The sequence below is a fragment of the Gossypium hirsutum genome, chromosome A13 (assembly GCF_007990345.1).
Source record: "Gossypium hirsutum isolate 1008001.06 chromosome A13, Gossypium_hirsutum_v2.1, whole genome shotgun sequence".
Lineage (NCBI taxonomy): Eukaryota > Viridiplantae > Streptophyta > Magnoliopsida > Malvales > Malvaceae > Gossypium > Gossypium hirsutum.
In genome coordinates this window covers 17,031,865-17,049,523 of record NC_053436.1, presented here as the reverse complement: position 1 = coordinate 17,049,523, position 17,659 = coordinate 17,031,865, and the positions used below count along the sequence as shown (strand labels likewise).

Sequence of the window (17,659 nt, the reverse complement as noted above, 5' to 3'; positions counted from 1 at the left end):
TTCAAAATTATGGTTTTATGGTGAAATTAGAGAGTTGAAGTTAGTTTAAAGTGGGAATTGAATGAAAGTATTGAGCTAATTGTGAAGAATAAAAATTAGTTTCGGTTTAGTGACTAAATTGGAATTTAGACAAAAATTGAATAAAAATTGAAATATTCAATGTGAAATTAAATGGTAGTGTATTGATAATTTTTAATTGATTTCCGTAGCTAACATTGTGCCGGAAACCTCAGCTAAACAAGGAAAAAGGCAAAGTCGACGGGGGTTAGCTCGGAAATTACGGTTTGTATTTCTAGAATCCGAATTTAATTATTAATTATTCTATTTTAATTTAAATGTTTATGGTAAGAAAATTAAGGTAAGTTTAGTATTTTTTATATTGAATTGAGTATTTGTGAAATTATAACTTATACGATATTTGATCATTGGTATTGAATTTAAATTGAGTTGGTAATTAATCTGAATTTTAATTATTAACTGTTATATTCTGGTTTATATGTTATTGTAAGAAATTAAGGTAAGTATTAGTAATTGTTATTGAATTGAATTTATATGGATATATGTGGTTGATATGAAAATTGAATATTGGATGTATGTTATATTTGAAAAATGTATTGATTGGGAATGTGATGAAATTAATTATGAATATGTGATTATTGTGAAATTTAAATATTTGCTATTGAAAAGTAAAGTGAATTGTATTGATTTGAGAATATATGTGATTAATTGAAATGTGTATTGGTTGAAAAAAAAATTGAAAGTGAAATTGAAAACCCTATTAACAGTATTCGGGCTAAGTCGGATATAGTTGGCATGCCATAGGATTGGAAGTGTTCAGGGATACCTTGACCTTGAGTCGATGAGGCACTATAAGTGTCGTACTGTTACTTCGACTTTAAGTCAATGAGGAACCTTGTGTGTCGCACTGTTACTGTTACTTCGGATTATTCCAATAAGGTACTCTATACCGTACTGTTACTGTTACTGTTTACTTCGACTTAGCTGATGAGGCACTATGTGCCGTACTGTACTAGTGTGATGGTTGGATCCGTGTATCCGTCAGTATCCGAATTATGTTAATAGGGGTAAATAAAGGTACTGAATAACTAATTATTACTGAATAATTGACTAATACTGAATAAACGACTGTTACTGAACAAATGATTATTACTGAATAACTGATTAATATTGATGACTGACTGATACTGAACAATAAAGATGCAAATTTGGGAATAATTATAAATAGGTTTGATTAGTAAATTATCGCTAGGTTTTGTTGATAAAAATTGTTGTACCAATGAAGGTAAATTGGCTAGACACTTAAGATGGTCGATTTAATATGTTTTAGATGTGTTTGATCGTAATTTGGGTAAGTTAAAAGATTAGAAATTATGTTGTTTGTGGTTTATGATTTGCAAGGTTGGTAAAGTTGAATTGTAAGACTCATTTTGAGTCCACACGGCCTGGCACACGGGCATGTGTCTTGGCCTTGTAAAACTAATTTGTTTATAAGTATGGGTAAAGGACACGGGCGTGTCCCCTAGACCACACGGGCGTGTAGGTACTGTTCGATAAGAAAATTTTGAAAATTTGAGAAAAATTCGTAGTGATTTTAAATTAGTCCCGAATTGATTTTACTATTCATATTGGACTTCGAGGGCCCATTAAAGGGATGATACATTAAATTTAGGATAAGTGTAAACAATTATATTAAATAATGTCCGTAGTAGAACTGTATTGACTGGTAATGCCCCGTAAACCTATTCCGAGGACGGATAAGAGTTAAGGGGTGTTACAATTCATATCCAAGGGTACCCAATTAGGGCACATAATTAGGAAGCACTCTCTCGAGCCACATAACAGGATTCTCATGTGAGACATGTAACAGGAAGCTTATTTGGGCTATAACAGGAAACTCATAAGAGTTTAAAACATGAAGCTCATTGAGCTTAACAGGTAACTCCGAAGAGTCATTATCAGGGAGCTCCGGATAGCCATATAACAGGAAGTTCAAGCAAGCCATATCAAGAAGCTCAAAAAGAGCCTATATCAAGATGCTTATAAAGAGTTGCATTTGTGTCTGCAATATATGCAGGATCATATCGTATAACAGGACGCTCACAAAGAGTTGCGGTAGTCCGCAACACATGCAGGATTACTAACGATCAGGATGCTTGCAGGAACCATGTAACAGGAAAATTGAGAGGGCTTATAACAGGATGCTCTTTCAAGTTATGGTGTGTCTGCAACATATGCAAGATCATAACCAATCGGGAAATCCTGTATCCATTGAATTTCATCTATTCAAACGGGACTTATACTTATCGTGCAATATCAAGCATGTAATTAATTTTATACATTAAACATTTATAAAATTCACACATATTCAACATTCAATTCCAAACATATTAATATACATAATCTAGTTACACGAACTTACCTCGATAAACGTTCATATACAAGGATCTACTAATCCGATACTGTTTGTTTTCCTTGATCCAACTCCATACTAGGTCTATCTGGATCTATATAAATGAATTTAACATCAATTTAATCCATTTCATTATCAATTTAATTCAATTCACATCCTAGGCAGAATTTCCATTTTGCCCCTATACTTTCCATAAATAACAATTTCGTCCCTAGGCTCGAAAAATGAAATTCGTGCAATTTATTTCTTATTCCAAGCCTAGCCAATTTTTACATATAACATTTACAGCACATATATTTCATAAAAATCAAAAAATTTCCATGAATTTTACATCTTTACAATTTAGTCCCTAAATCACAATTTCATGAAAATTCACTTTACAAAAGTTGTTTATCTATCAATAACCTTTCAATTTCTACCATAAATTACAAATTTTCAGCATCTTCATCCATGGGAAATTTTTAATACTTTGATAACTTTACAAATTGATCCCCAAAATAGATAGATTAAGTTATTACGATCTCGAAAATATAAAAATTATCTAATTAGGCTTGCTTGATTTTCTTTCTCTTTCTTAGGGTTTCCATAGAATTTGGGGAAGAAGATGATATAAAATGATTATATTTTCTATTTAATTAAGATATTATCTTTTATTTTTTTCTTTTTCCAATTTAGTCCTTTTCTTTTTCTAATTTTCCATGGATGAATCATCATAAATATCTACTAATTTTTCTTAATGGATTAATTACCATATAAGGACCTCAAATTTTGAATTCCATAGCTATTTACTACCTATAGCTACTAGAACTTAACTTTTACATTTTATACAATTTGGTCCTTTCTATAATTAAACATGAAATCGGTAAAATTTTCTTATCAAAATTTACATACGTCTTTCCTATCATAATGTAGACCATGCAATAATATTAAAATAAATTTTCTTTTTGATTCAGATTTGTGGTCCCGAAACCACTATTCCAATTTCACAAAAAATGGGTTGTTACAGATGTAGTATTTTTCAATCAAATGTTGGTGTTCCTAAGCTCATATATAAAGTAACTATTGCTGCCAAGAAGCAAGCAGAAATAATTTTGGAGACTAAGAAGAGAGAACTCTAGGATGTTACATATTCCAAAAGATATATTGTCTTGTTCCTAAAGTATTTTATCGACAAGTAGAATATTGAGGAGAATAGTTTTGTTGATCATGGAATTAATGTGTTCCTACAAAATCTAGGTCTTTTGGGTTTGTAAATTATGTCACGACATATGTTAAGAATGCCATATTTGTATTTTATGTTAATTTGAATAGAAACATAGTTGATATGGAGATCAACTTTTACCACAACGTTTTTATTCGTAGTGAATGGTACAACTTTGGTCCTATTGAAATAAAAAAAAAGTTTTAAATTTTTTCACTTTTAACATGGTGGATCTTGATGAATCTCTTGACCAAACAACAACCTTGACAAATAATATTCATCAAACCTACCCTAAAAAAGGTACTCTAGACCCCTCTTTACTCTCTACTGTATATACAGCTTTGTTTGCCATAAGCACTAGAAATTGGCTCCCCAACAGCCAAAGGGACTTTATCAGTAAGAGAATAGTTGTGTTACTAAGAAAAGTAGTAAGATGATTGAATTTAATCTTGGTCAGGTCATCTTTAATTAAATAGTAAAGTTTGCTGAAAAGATTTATCACAATTTTCTTCCACCTTACCCCTCACTTATGTTCCAAATTCCCTACTCTCAAAATCCTTGAATTGTTCAAGCTACAAAGTAATTTAAGAAGCTTGTACTTGAATTAAAGTTTTCCCATAAATGGCTAGATAGAAATCACATTGTGAATGATCCAATAAAAGAAGCTTTAGGTTTCGATTTAGACAATGCATAAAAGAAGATTCCCCATCTCAAGAAATGCCAATAGCTGTAGGCACCAAATCTATCCCCTCAGGCATAGGACAAAGGATAATTGCTGAGCTCAACGCATATATTGAATTCCATCAAACATTGTGACAAACTGCGAGTAAAAGCCAAAGTTGTGAAAAAGTTTATCAACAAGGAAAAGGCTCTGAAGGCTAATCTTTTTTCCCTCTCTATTGACGAGTAATTTTGTTAAATTTTTTTATCAAAAAGGGGGATAACTGATGGTGCAGCTGAGAACCAACCATTAAGGGGGAGGTGAGTTGTTAAGCGGGAGTTCTTTTGATGCTTTTGATTGAACTTGATTTTGAACTGTTATTTTAGAATTTATTTTGGGATGATTGCAATCCTAGTTGCTACCCTTGATTTTGCTATTTTTTTTATACTTCTTTTGATAATTATGGTGAATGAATTGTTATTATTGTTTTTGCTTTATTTTCCTTGTTTCATTAGCTTACATAGTTATAATTATGGTTGGTTGATTATTGATGCACAATTCAAATTTAGCATTGCTGGTTAAATTCACTTAATTATTATCTAAGTTAAGCTTTTTGGAATTAAGGGGAATAAGCTAAGGGGGAACTAAGGTTAATTGTTGATATAGCTTCTTGAGTTGTATAAGTATTGTTTAACAATTTTCCAAAGGAGAGATTGTTGAAAATTACGAAAGATTGAAGGAGTATGCTGATATTGTGGAATGTATTTAGCCCATCAATAAAGAACATAACAGTTGAGGAAACATATATGAAGGATTGGATTGGGTCATTCTTGTCTAATCCCTTGGATTGAGAAAGTTGGATTGGATCATCAAAGACTAGCTGCCAAATTTCCTTGTTTACATTATTTTTTATTGTTATACTATATTCAACTTATTTAATAGTTGTTTAATAAGGATTGTGATAGATCTTTTTGATATTAGCAAGTCTCAAAATATTATATATTACAAATAAATATAACACTTAATGTGTTCAAATGAGTAATTTTATTTTATGAGTGCATTGTGATAGTAAAACATGTTTGTGGTTTTTCTTGCTAAATTCAAAAGGGTGAATTTAGTGGTGAGAGTATCAATCTCTAGGATACAAAAGTGAGGAAATTGCCTTAGTTGTGTGATAGATATAGGTTCACTTTGTGTAAGTGATAAAAATATTGGATATTTCCCATTGAGCTAAACTCTGTAAACGTAGAGAAACCGAACTACGTGAACAATCTTTATCCCATGTTTTATTCTACTTATCGCAATGCTTGAAGAAGTGTCCAATCTCTTAGCAACTTTTGCCAAGTATTATGTTATTTTCATCAATTTTATAAAGATGAAAAGTATAGATGTGCAGCATGTCCATCTTTTAAACATTGTACACATATACATATTTAATATTGTACAAAAATAATAAAAATATAAATGTGTATATTCACGTGCAATGCATGTAATACCAAAGGCTAATTTATATGAGTGTTGCAATAATCAAAATATTAAAGATTGAAGAATATAACATACGGTACTATAATATGTCCATCTTTGAAACATTGTACAAAGGTACTTTTTTATAATACTATACTATTGGCACAAAAAATTATGATTCCAACCTTTTCTATTCATAAATTATTATTTATTTTAAATATTATTTACATTAAATATGATATATATTTTTATTCTTTATTTAAAAAATATGAGCTAATTGCATAAACATCCCTAAATTATGATTTTAATTTTAAATTGGTTTCTCAAACTTCAAAATGTTTTAATTACATCTTGAACTATCAATGTGATATTAATTAGGTCCTTTCTTTAGTTAAAGGGAACATCAAATCTTATGCAGGTAATTTTAATATGAAAAAAGTTAAAGAAATATAACATTGTCGCATAAATTTAAAAAAAAAAACTAAAAATAAAGTAAACAATAAAGTTTTTATAAAAATTTTAAAAACCTTTAAATTAAGATTTTTAAAACATATATTTTTACCATATTCATTTTTTTTTCCTAAATTTTTCATTTTAAATTAGATTACATAAGATCTGAAGTATCGTTTATAAATTAAATCTAATTGATGATAATCAATAGTTTAAGAATGTAATTAAAATTATTTGAAGTTTAAGGATGAATTTATTATATCAATTAACTCAAAATCAAATGAATGTAAGAAGAAAAGCAATTTGTTTAAATAAGCCAATTAATTATTATTACAAAAGAGAACTTATGGAAAGTACTTTTCATGTATTTCTATGTCTTTTTTGGTATTCGTTGCTGAAACTGTTTAATACATTGCTTTGTCCGTAGAAAATGTGGATTGCACAATCCCCATCCTTTTCATTAGTTGCTATTCACTCAAAAACAGCATCACCATCCATCATGAATTTCAAAACAAATCAATAAATATATCTTATAATTCAATATACCATTCTACTCTTGATGGAAATTAATATAAAAACATCCTTTTTAATTATTTCATGATTTTCACTCTTAACTTTCAACAATATTATCTCTAAATAATATTTTTAAACTTAGATTAACAGTCAAATCAATTAAATCATTAATTCTTAAATCAATTGATTAGTTCGGTTTTAATTAAATAAATTATTAAAATTCATAAAAATTAAAAAAAAAACATATTAAATTTTATAAAATCTAATTCAACCGTTAGCTCAATCAATTTTTTTATCCTTATTCAAAATGATTTGTACATATTCGTGATTCAACCAATCTAATTCGATTTCAGCAACTTTATTTTAAGATTCAAACCTAAATTATCTGCTAATAATACAATATATTTTACCACTACACCATCTTGCACTCTTTAATAATAAATAAATATATTTCATTATTAACTCCTTTGCCTCAAAGATCTTGTAATAATAACCATTATCAAACTTGATATCATTCAAGGTTTGACAATCTTTTACTAATAATTAATTAATGACCCTTTTTTTCCCTTGATTTCTAAGAAAACTTTCATTGGGAAAGGGTGTTTCCCCCTCCCTCTCCAATCTCCCTTGTATCTTGTCCAATAAATTAGAATTCAAAGACCAAATCCACAGTTTTTCAACCTTCATTTCCTCCAGCTTCCACTTCCCATTCCCATTCACTATATTTTGGCTGATACATATACAATTAAAATCTCTTCCTTGGGGTTTTCCTTACTTTTTGCTCCATGCATGCTTCCCCTTCAGTCCCTTGTGCTACCTCAAAATTCTCCATGCATGGCTTGGAAAGTATCCCACATGCTCATCTTCACCATTCTTTGGCTCTCTCTTCTCTTGTTATGGCTTCATGAATTCCAAAACATTCTCTACTTCAATTTCAATACCAATACCAGTGGCAAACAACCCAACCCCACAACCTTTTCCTTGCTTTCTTCTCATCGTAATCCTTTCATCACTAGAAAAGCTGTTGCTGCTGCCAAATTTGACTTCACTCCGTTTCAGAAGCATCAAGATCAAGCACCAGATCATGCCAAGAAACAATCCAAGCCGGCCGATAACGAGGTTGATCCGCGCTACGGCATCAAAAAGCGCCTCGTACCAACCGGTCCGAACCCATTGCATCATTGATGAATGAATGATGATCATATATATTATTTCAGATCAAAGAAAGAAATAAAAACAGGTTACTATATGGACTTTATTTTATTATTCTTTTCTTTCTTCTGATTATATTTGGTAATCCTTAATTGCTAGCTTTTAGATCATATATATTGATGATATATGTGTGAGATTGTGCTTGTAATTAAATGTATATTAGTAAATTAGGGACAATAGTATTATAATAATCCCAAGACAATAACTGATATCAACATTAGGGTTTTAGATATGTATTTTTTCATGATTATATATGTATGTATATTTCAAGGGAACATATGAGTAGCTGTAACGGCACGGCACGGCACAGCACAGCACAACATAGAAAGCAAATTTCAGCTAATAAGGTTGGTTAGTGTAGAAGGATTAATTGCTTTGTGTTGAAGAACAAATCATGTGGTAATTTGGTTCTTCCAATGCACTCATTGATGGATGATGCCATAGATATGTAGAATTACACTTCACCTTACCCAAATTGTAGCTTAGCTTTGGGGTGGAAATTGGGCCAAACGATGAGGATTTTAGGTGTTGGGCAGTAATTTAGTTTTGGTATGCATATGCAATGCATGTTTCTATGGCTCACTCCTCTTGGTTAAGTTAAAAGGGACTGCTAGTCCTCCCTGAAATGTGCAGAACAGCAAGTCCAAGGGCAACAGTAAGTAAAATTTTCCAATCCATGCGTCTATTTATTCATAAATGGAAACAATTAGATGAACAAATAAAATAGAAAGAAACCAGCAAGAGAAGAGCACAATATTAAGTGGTGAAGCATAACAAACAGCAATCAACAACAATCAAAATGTAAGGGTTTGTGGAATACTTGGATTCAAGTGTAAGTACCGAGTATGTATCCCCACAAAATATGTTCATTTCTTTGTTTAGGTTTTATCATGTATTGAAATGATCTTTGAAGGGTTATATCGGAAACAGATACTTCTAAGAAAAATGAAGACTCGAAACATTTCCAACGGCTGGGAAAATGAGTTTCTGAAGCAAAGGTAACGAGGACATTTGCTTCATTACAGGAGGAGCAGAGTGAGAATTAGCATAAGTAGCTGATTCTGCCCATATAAAATAACAACTTAGCATCTCAGCATTCATGAAATTTACGAGGGGTTTTTAATTTTACTTTCTTTTGTCTGGTATCCAATAGTCATATTGTGTTTCGACTAAATTCAGAGTCAAGCCAAGTCAGACCACTAAATAGAGAGTAAAGCGCTCTCAGTATTATTTTCTTCGTCGACCATATTTGAATCCGAAATCTTGCTTAAAAATATCAAACTCCTTACAATTCCACCTAGCGGTACACCTTTCCCTTCAGAAAGAAGATCTACTTTTTCTTAATTAAAGGGAAGCTACTAGTTTGCATTTGTTAAATACATTAAAACTCCACTACCTTGCATATATCTTAAAATCCAGATAACAAGAACAAAAAATCCATGCAAATTTCACTCTTGAAATCTCTTAGCTACATAATATAAACCATAAAAGTTCACCATCTAAGATTCATATTACAAACAACATTGGTCACTGAATACATCATGATGAAATTAAAATAACCCATGGATCAATTATACGCAAGCAATATGTAAGAATAGAAAACGTATTCATTCAGCGGCTGTCAAGTGGAGGGAAAGGGGTTGAAGCCACTTCGTACCATTTCGTCAAGCGTCGAAAACAAAGGTTGGGGCAGATTATCCCAGTCATACCAATCCCAGCCGTCGCATTTGTCTGGCTCCGGGTTTTGTGGAACTTGATTAGGGTCAGCCAGCACTGCACGGAGAAAGATGATGACGTAATGGCAGGGTTTGGATTTGTCCAGGAAGACTTTATTGGTCACTGTTAAGAAGTCTGCTTTCCCCATTACCAAGCCCGTCTCCTCCATCAGCTCTCTGGCTCCGCACTCTTCGAAGCTCTCACCTGCCAACAATTATTTTGCCCTTTTTTTTTAATTAATGAAAGCGAAACAAGTAGAGATGTGAGTTGAGAGAGAGAGAGAGACGGACCAAACTCGAGGTGGCCGCCGGGGAGAGCAAAGGTGGATTCACCGATTGAGGCGCGGCGGCGACCCAGGAGGACCGATTTCCCCTTCAACACGAACAGCACAACACCTACTCGTGGCACGGGCTGTGTTTCCTCCATCTCGAATGACAGTTCAGTTGGTGGGTTCTCTGGACTAGTAATAAAGAGAAGGGAGACTGGGGGACAACGCAATTAGGCAGTCAAAGGTGGCGTATAATATATTATATTATCAAAATGTAAGGGAAAGTGCGCGGCCCAGTCATCTTTCTTTGTTGGTGGGCTGGTTTTAACTTGCTATTTTGACTTCTGTTTTTTGTCTTTGTCTATCTCTGTCGTCACTGATAACATTCTTCGTAGTTAGGATGCTATTGTGGAAGTTGCACCGGTTTAACTAAATAAATTATTAAAAATTTTAATAGATTCAGATTGATATATCAATCGATCTAAATATGAAAACAATAATATGCAACTCTTTTTTTAGAAGAGAGATATGTTTATAATAACATACATACGGTGAAATTAAAATATGTAAAGAGATGAAATTTTTAAAAGTGTATTAAATTCATTCAAAATATTTTAATTGTATCTTCAAATATTAATATTGTATCAATTAACTATCTATTTAAGTATTAAATATTAGCTTGACTTATATATATATAATTTGACTGTTTTTTAAACATGTTATTGTATTTTGAGGATTTAATTAAAATGTTTTTAAGTTTGATGAGCATTTTAGAATCTAGACCACGGTGTGGGGACATTGGTGTAATTAACCCTAATTTATATTTTAAACAAACACAGCTCTATGTAAGTAAGAAACAATCCAATCCATTACTGAACTTAAATTTAATTTTCTTGTCTTGTTCCGAAACCCATGTTAAAAGATATCTAATAGGATTAAATGAAGGGGGGTAAAAGGCCTGGTAAAGATCATCTACAAACTTACTTCCATTGTTGTTATATTAATGTTATAGTCATGGCTACAATTCATTTTCATAGCATCTGAGAGTAAATGATGAATGGCTAGAAAGGGCTGACATCATGAGCCAATTTCAACATGAACTCAGGTACAAGGCGTCTTCTTGGAGGCGCCACGGCATCTTTTGCAAGGGCTGCTTCATCTTCACCATGTATGATGGCAACAACATCTTCAAACATCTCATCTCTGCCGCCTCTCATGGGATCCTGATTATTTATTTTACATGTATGTTGGCAGAATATTTATACAACATTCACCCAAAATAAAACAAAACACAAAGCATGGTTACTTCTTCCATTACCTGAAGAAACAAATCTGTGTGAGTCTTTCCATCATACAATATGGATTCTGCTTTCCCTCCAACTCTTCGAAGCGTATCAGCAAAATTTTGACTGCAAGGAGAAGGAAAACTTGTTATAAGAAATCTGCATTTGAATCAGCTGTGACCTAGTCATTCAACAATCACTACATAGCAACATCATAACAATCTAGATGCAGAAGAAGAAAATGAAAAGTAGTATTGCTGTAATCTATGATGATTATCAAGGGCCTTATCCATGTATGCACATATAATTATTAACAACAAAGGAACAAACATTTAGAATTATGAATTGAGAGGACGAGATTTAAACCTGGCATCCGCAGGAATAGAATAATCTGCAGTGCCATGAAAAAGAATGACAGGAGGAAGGAGAGAAACAGCAGGCTTAACGTTTGAGTCCTGCACCAGAACTTCAGGAGAGAACTGATGCAAAGAATCTTCCCCTTCCATTATGCTGTATGAAAATGCAGGGACGATTTGAGGGAAACAAACACAGAATGGATCTAAACAAGATTTTCCTGAAACCAACTTACCTTAAAAAGATCGAACGGTATAAACCTCGAGTATGAAAGTGCTCTATGAGGTTAAAAAGATTGTACCTGTTGGGGAACATTAATGATAATTGAGTATCAATGAATATACACAAAAAGGAAATTGCTTTATTACATCAAAATTTACTTGCATGTTTTGTATATAATAACATTACAAATGTTCATTCCAAATAGCTAATGGCACTAAATGAAGGGGCAATGAGAAGGTAAAAAACTTAATGCATTTAGCAAGGAACCAAAAGATAGACATGAGCCATAATAAGAGCTATTAAAGATCATCCACCCTGATATAAAACACTATAATGCTTTGATTATAACCTTTCAGAAGAAAATAGTGCCACATGAATTGAGGAAAATACATCAATACGATTTATCTTTGAGTCAAATTTGAAATCAGAACTGATTCCATAATTATTGTGAAGTTATATTCAATATGAAGTTAAAAGTTTCAAGACCAGATTCATGGTAACAAAGAAAATAACAGTATTTTTTGAGTTCCATGCTGGTTAAGTTCCATGGTTATAAAATTTTTAATAATTACCCTCCAGACAAACCAAGGTAAGCTTTTATCTGGGACACACTCCAAGAAACACTGTCGCCTTCGCCAGTCTCTTTGATTGCCTGGTTTACAAGTGTGCAAGCAGCAATATGTGCACCAGCTGATTGCCCCATAAGATAAATCCTGGCAAGACAAACCATGAATAGAATATTAATTAGTATGATACAAATTAAAAAAAGGGAATATTACTAATCCTCTACCTGTTGGGATCACCTCCATATTCAGAAATATTATTGCAAATAAATGAGATGCCCTGAGAAGCATCCTCCACCATGTCACTTATTGTACCCTGTGGAAAATTTCTGCAAGCAGATTCCAACTATTAGAAAAAGAACAGTACAAGCATAAATTTAAGACGGTAACCAACAGGATCTCTTAATATTAATGGACTGACTAATAATATCAAGATTTAAACCACATGAAGTGGTTGTGTTGCAACTAATCAAACAATATGAATTTACATATTACCCCTAGAAATATTCATTGAGAAGTGCTAAATTTTGCATTCAGAACCATTTATCAAAATATAGCTTACCAGTTTTGTAGAAAAAATGGAGATTATAGTCATTTTAGATGGAAAACAAAATATCATGAAAAAAAATGCAGCCTTTTAGATATGTAAAAGTGCATCAAAGACATTTCAAATGACAAAACCATTAGTGAAAGTCACCACATAGATATCTCCAATGAGATAAAAACAAACAGGTTAAACATTTTGAAGAAGTTTTAGGTCAGACCAAGTGAAGGTAAGATAATGAAATTGTATTAAAAGATCATTCATGCCTTAAATAGGCAAATAATTTCCCCAATATGAGCTTCAAAACTAAACAAGCCAAGAAAAAAAAATGTAAATAACGTAATCTAAACCTGAGCCCAGCTGATGATAAAAGATAAGAAAAGGTTAAATTTTGCAGTAATCAGATCATGAAGGCTTCTATACGCAAATCTTAAGATGCTCAAAGGGCCAGCTTCTAACGACAGTTATACTGTAAAAAATATATGGTAAGGAGGTCAATCAGAGAAACTTAATCAAGAACAATGGTTATCGATCCAGTAAAATAGTGTCATCTCTACAACAAAATGTCATTGCCTTGAAGTGACAAATTTTACCTGTAGTCTATGCATGCCACTATAATGTCTCTTTCTGATAACTGTTGACCTAAAAGAGAACCCCATGCTTTATAACTGCATTAAGAGAAAAGAGCTCTATGAAGCAAATCAACAATAAATCAGCAAGCATAAACCAAATAAGAAGCCAAACAGGTATAATGACAGAAAGAGTAGCCATAGGCCTTTGAGAATCATCAGAACTTGATTTGGCAACGGTAAAAGAAAAAAGTAATTTCTATATTAGAGGTTATACTTCCCCTTCTGATTATATGAGTTACTTTTCATTCTAAGAATCTTCAGTATCTTTCAGTATGATCACACAACAAATTTGAAGCTTTTGATTTCCAATAAAACTCAAAGGAGAGCAGTCTGCCACTACAATTGAGAATTTCTACTACGGTCCATATATATGACAAATAGCTCACCCAATAATCCAAGCCCCACCGGTTATAAAAGCTACCACGGGTTTTCTCCCTTGGCTGGTTTTAGGCAAATAAAGATCAAGCCTGCAAACAAAGTTTGAGTTATCGATGCCTGAAATTCCAATACAATTGCAAGGGCATACATACTAACCGCTTGGAAATGCAAAAGAAATAGACAATCAACTTTACCTATTTCTAGGCTTTTCACCGTATATTATGCTCCTACGGACCTGTCTGGAGAAGAAGTAGTAAAAAGCAACTGCAAAAAGGAAAAGTAAGCTCATTATGCTATTTTAGATCCATCAAGTCAAATGTAAACTGAACAAAGAAACGCAGTGTCTCAAATTATGGTTTTGTTTGGTTCTGACTTTTGCTCTTTGCCTTTTGCTTCCAAGAAGATTGCTATAAAGCAAAATCATAATTGATTAAAAATGACTAAAATCTAACATGATTGTTCCATATAAATCTTAACATGTAAACTTTTTATTCAAAGAAGTTACATTTTAGTTTACATTAATCAAGAAGGTAGTTTGTTTTCGTAGCCAAATGCATCTTTTTCCTTTTTTCTCCTAAAGCAAACAGCAAGTAGTAAAAGCAACAATTAAAAAAACACAGTAATAAATAAATATGAATATAAGTATAACCTTGAATAAAACCTGGCATGAGCAACATAGCATAACAACCAAGGGCAAGGAACCTTGTGATCCATCTATAGCCTACCCTGAAAAATAGTCAACGATTAGGACACATCTCTTAGAAAAGTTGAACATAAAAGTCATATTAGCAGCTCAGCTGACAATAAAATAATAATAATAAACTCCAAGTCCTTGAGCGACATAAAAATGATGAAGGCATACCGATCTTGAAGTTTGAAGCCTCATGTATGAACGTACTTATATATCTCCTTCAACTAACTCCAAAGATTGAGTTTGTTAAATAATTATATCTCCTTAAATAACTCATGTATATTCTACTCACATTCATCAAGATTTTTCTTGAACTACAACGCATGAAACACTGTTCCTACATCTTCACTAGTCAGCTAACTAATTCATTTTCTGATATTGCCAAAAAGAATACCCTCAATTTCAGCTTAACCATCTCTACTCACTTTTTTTCCTAGCTATAAGACAAAGATTCTTTTTTCCCTAAAGTTAAAGTGCAACATTTCTTCATTGAAAACTTTGAATGGGTGTTAATTAACAGCAGGAATACAGCTTCATCAATAATCATCATTGGATTTTCCAATGTAATACACTATGTTACTTGGAATTGACAATGAGTGTTTTCCTAAGCTTGTCCATATATTTGGAGTATCATATCCCTATCCCCATACTCATGTGTTTGAAAAGATACAAGTACTTAAAGAAATGCAGAGTCAGAGTACATGGACTTTTACATAAATGGTCATCAATCACTAACATAAAAGTTAACACCCCTTACAACTCCAGGTATCAAATGAACACATTTCAAGCCCAGGTATTAAATTCATGCATGCCTCTCAATCTATGAGAAAGATTCCAAGCCCAAGATGTATAATCATAACAATACAGAGGAAAAGTATCGCACCCGAGATAACTAAGGAGCTTGAAACATAATCCAGAAAGGTAAAACGTCTCGTCAGCAACATGGCCTACTTCCCGGCTTATAGACTGGCGGGGAGTCTCATCGGCTAGCAAAGCGAGCGAGCTATCACTGGAATTCCGGAGAAATCTCTGCTGATGGTTGTTGGCAAAAGAAACAATATTGTTGTTAACGTTGCTTGTGGAATTGTAACTCGAAGCTCTGGGTAGGACAGGCGTAATAGGAATAGCCTTTTCAGGATCGAATTTTGACGAAATGAGGATGGTGGCCGATGGGTCAGCATCGATCTTAGCTTTGACCACCGTTTTGGCTGCCGACGCGGACGAGGAAGGGTGGCTGGATATGGGCAAGATTGGAGATGGCATACCTCTTTGTTGGTTGTTTTCAAAGCTTGAGGATGAATCCTTGAATTGGATTTTGTTAGCAAATACTAGTTTAGTTGTTCATGATGGTTTGTTTGTGGGAAAAAATGGGCCTCGAAAATTACTGTGTTAAATTCGAGGAAATCTCAGCCTGGGTTTAGGGTGGAGCCGAAGAAAAGCATGGATGAGACGGAGAAATGAAAAAAAAAGGAGATGGTTGAAGGGAATTGGAGGATCAGTAATGGCTGGTGGCGATTGGCTGAATAGCCCAATTTCTGCGTTGCCACATGGAGGTCTCTGTTTGGTAGTAGAAACTAGGCAAGTCTGTTTTCTTGGAATTTGATGATTTGGTAGAAAGTTGGAAACTTGGACGAGTAATCCTATTCTATGGTATTAACCAATGGTCAAATTTCGCTTTCAGTCCCTGTGCTTCAGTGAGGCTTGATATTTAATCCTTATACTTAAAAAGGGTTGAAAATAGAATCATCATTTGTTTCAATTTAAAGATCATTAATGTTGTCACAACTCACAACTAAATTCGATAAATTGGTTAAATTGAAAATGGGTGGTTCAAGTTGTCCAATTGGTGATATATAATTAAAAATTAGATTAAATAGTTATAAATTAATAAAAAATTGAAACAAAAAAATAATGGTCGATTATGTTTTTGTTATATTTTTTATGAAATTTTTATTTTTATTTAGTTATTATTGAACTGATGGCTTAATCGTTTAAATTGAAAATGAATTGTTTGACTAATTGAACCACTAATTTAATTTGATTTTTACAACATTATCTATTGATGAAAATATTACTAATACATTAAAAATTATCATCAATACGCTTACGTAATCATACCAACTTTAGAAGCAAATCATTATGGATCCAATACACATGCCTTATACTAAGGAAATTTTGACAAAAATTACTAATAATATCGATGAGTAGAATAAAATTTTGTAAAAAAAAAAAGTAGTAGAATTTAATTATTAACTTTTTAAGGAAAAATATTAAATCTTAATTTTTATAAAAAAATATAATCACTAAGAATATATTTTAACATAAACTAATTTAATATCCTTATAATTCTAAATATTTTGCTTAACTAAGTTGTTATCTTTGAATATTGTGTTTAAAGATTATAATAGAGTAGGGGAAGTGATGTTGTTAAGTCCGAAATGTATATTTGCAAAGATTTTTGTCAAAATTCGTCTATATTTACAAAAGATAGACGATTTAGTCTATTTTAGGTTTATTTATATTATTTTAAAATAATTTTTGTCAAAATTCATCTATATTTGCAAAAGACTAATTAAGTCCATTTTTAGGTTCATCTATATTATTTTAAAATTTTTAAAAATATATATTTATATCATTTCAATTTAATATTTAATAACTTTATATTTTTTTATTTATTGAAAATTTTTATATAGTCATCTTAACATTATTTTAATATTTACATTAGACTGGAATTATATATTTAGTATAAGTTTATTTTTTAAATATGTTATAAATTACATAATATATAAAAATAACATAATATAAAAAATTATAAACTTAAAAATAGCTAGATCGGGCTTGAGCTTGACTGTTTTGCCCAAACCCCCCAAATTTTGGGTAGGCTTTCGGGCCTAGACAGGTAGCCCGACTCATGAATAAGTTTAACCACATCTACCTCCGCTTTAAAATTGGCATGCTTCGTCTTATGATAACCACCGGTCTCAGACTATCATGCAGGCCTATCCAAATTGTTTTTAGGTGGCAAGATTGAATAATATTTTTTTGAGAAATCAAAACATAATTTTCTAATATATTA

At 32.1% G+C, this 17,659-nt stretch overlaps 3 protein-coding genes across 6 annotated transcripts; 1 reads left to right on the top strand and 2 right to left on the bottom strand.

The window, feature by feature from the left end:
* Positions 1-7,554: 7,554 nt before the first annotated feature.
* LOC107959848 (CLAVATA3/ESR (CLE)-related protein 13) lies at positions 7,555-7,905 on the top strand. Its single transcript, XM_016896012.1, has one exon. The coding sequence runs from the start codon at positions 7,555-7,557 to the stop codon at positions 7,903-7,905; it is 351 nt and encodes a 116-aa protein (XP_016751501.1).
* Positions 7,906-9,410: 1,505 nt separating this feature from the next.
* On the bottom strand, positions 9,411-10,274 carry LOC107901162 (nudix hydrolase 1). Its single transcript, XM_016827059.2, has 2 exons — positions 9,939-10,274; positions 9,411-9,852 (listed from the first exon to the last, which is right to left on the bottom strand). The coding sequence occupies exons 1-2, from the start codon at positions 10,072-10,074 to the stop codon at positions 9,554-9,556; spliced, it is 435 nt and encodes a 144-aa protein (XP_016682548.1). The 5' UTR covers positions 10,075-10,274; the 3' UTR covers positions 9,411-9,553.
* A 488-nt stretch (positions 10,275-10,762) lies between these two features.
* On the bottom strand, positions 10,763-16,198 carry LOC107930773 (probable isoprenylcysteine alpha-carbonyl methylesterase ICMEL1). 4 transcript variants are annotated; one of them, XM_016862488.2, is made up of 11 exons: positions 15,467-16,197; positions 14,542-14,618; positions 14,087-14,156; positions 13,901-13,981; positions 13,476-13,550; positions 12,566-12,667; positions 12,348-12,488; positions 11,789-11,854; positions 11,566-11,709; positions 11,235-11,325; positions 10,763-11,139 (listed from the first exon to the last, which is right to left on the bottom strand). In XM_016862488.2, exons 1-11 carry the CDS (start codon positions 15,844-15,846, stop codon positions 10,978-10,980), a joined length of 1,389 nt encoding a protein of 462 aa, XP_016717977.1. In that variant the 5' UTR covers positions 15,847-16,197; the 3' UTR covers positions 10,763-10,977. The 4 variants fall into 4 exon arrangements, with proteins under 4 accessions (XP_016717977.1, XP_016717979.1, XP_040940928.1 ...); XM_016862490.2 differs by having other exon boundaries at positions 14,542-14,613; positions 15,467-16,187; XM_041084994.1 differs by lacking the exon at positions 11,566-11,709 and having other exon boundaries at positions 14,542-14,613; positions 15,467-16,198.
* Between the last annotated feature and the right edge of the window lie 1,461 nt (positions 16,199-17,659).

What these genes read in the sequence shown, in the direction of transcription:
- LOC107959848 (XM_016896012.1), top strand. Translation starts at nt 7,555, where the DNA reads ATGGCTTGGAAAGTATCCCACATGCTCATCTTCACCATTCTTTGGCTC.
- LOC107901162 (XM_016827059.2), bottom strand. Translation starts at nt 10,074, where the DNA reads ATGGAGGAAACACAGCCCGTGCCACGAGTAGGTGTTGTGCTGTTCGTG. An exon ending in CGGCGGCCACCTCGAGTTTG is followed by an intron (nt 9,853 to 9,938) that starts GTCCGTCTCTCT and finishes AATTGTTGGCAG; the next exon opens with GTGAGAGCTTCGAAGAGTGC.
- LOC107930773 (XM_016862488.2), bottom strand. Translation starts at nt 15,846, where the DNA reads ATGCCATCTCCAATCTTGCCCATATCCAGCCACCCTTCCTCGTCCGCG. An exon ending in TATGGAGGTGATCCCAACAG is followed by an intron (nt 12,489 to 12,565) that starts GTAGAGGATTAG and finishes TTGTCTTGCCAG; the next exon opens with GATTTATCTTATGGGGCAAT. An exon ending in TACCTTGGTTTGTCTGGAGG is followed by an intron (nt 11,855 to 12,347) that starts GTAATTATTAAA and finishes GTTCCCCAACAG; the next exon opens with GTACAATCTTTTTAACCTCA.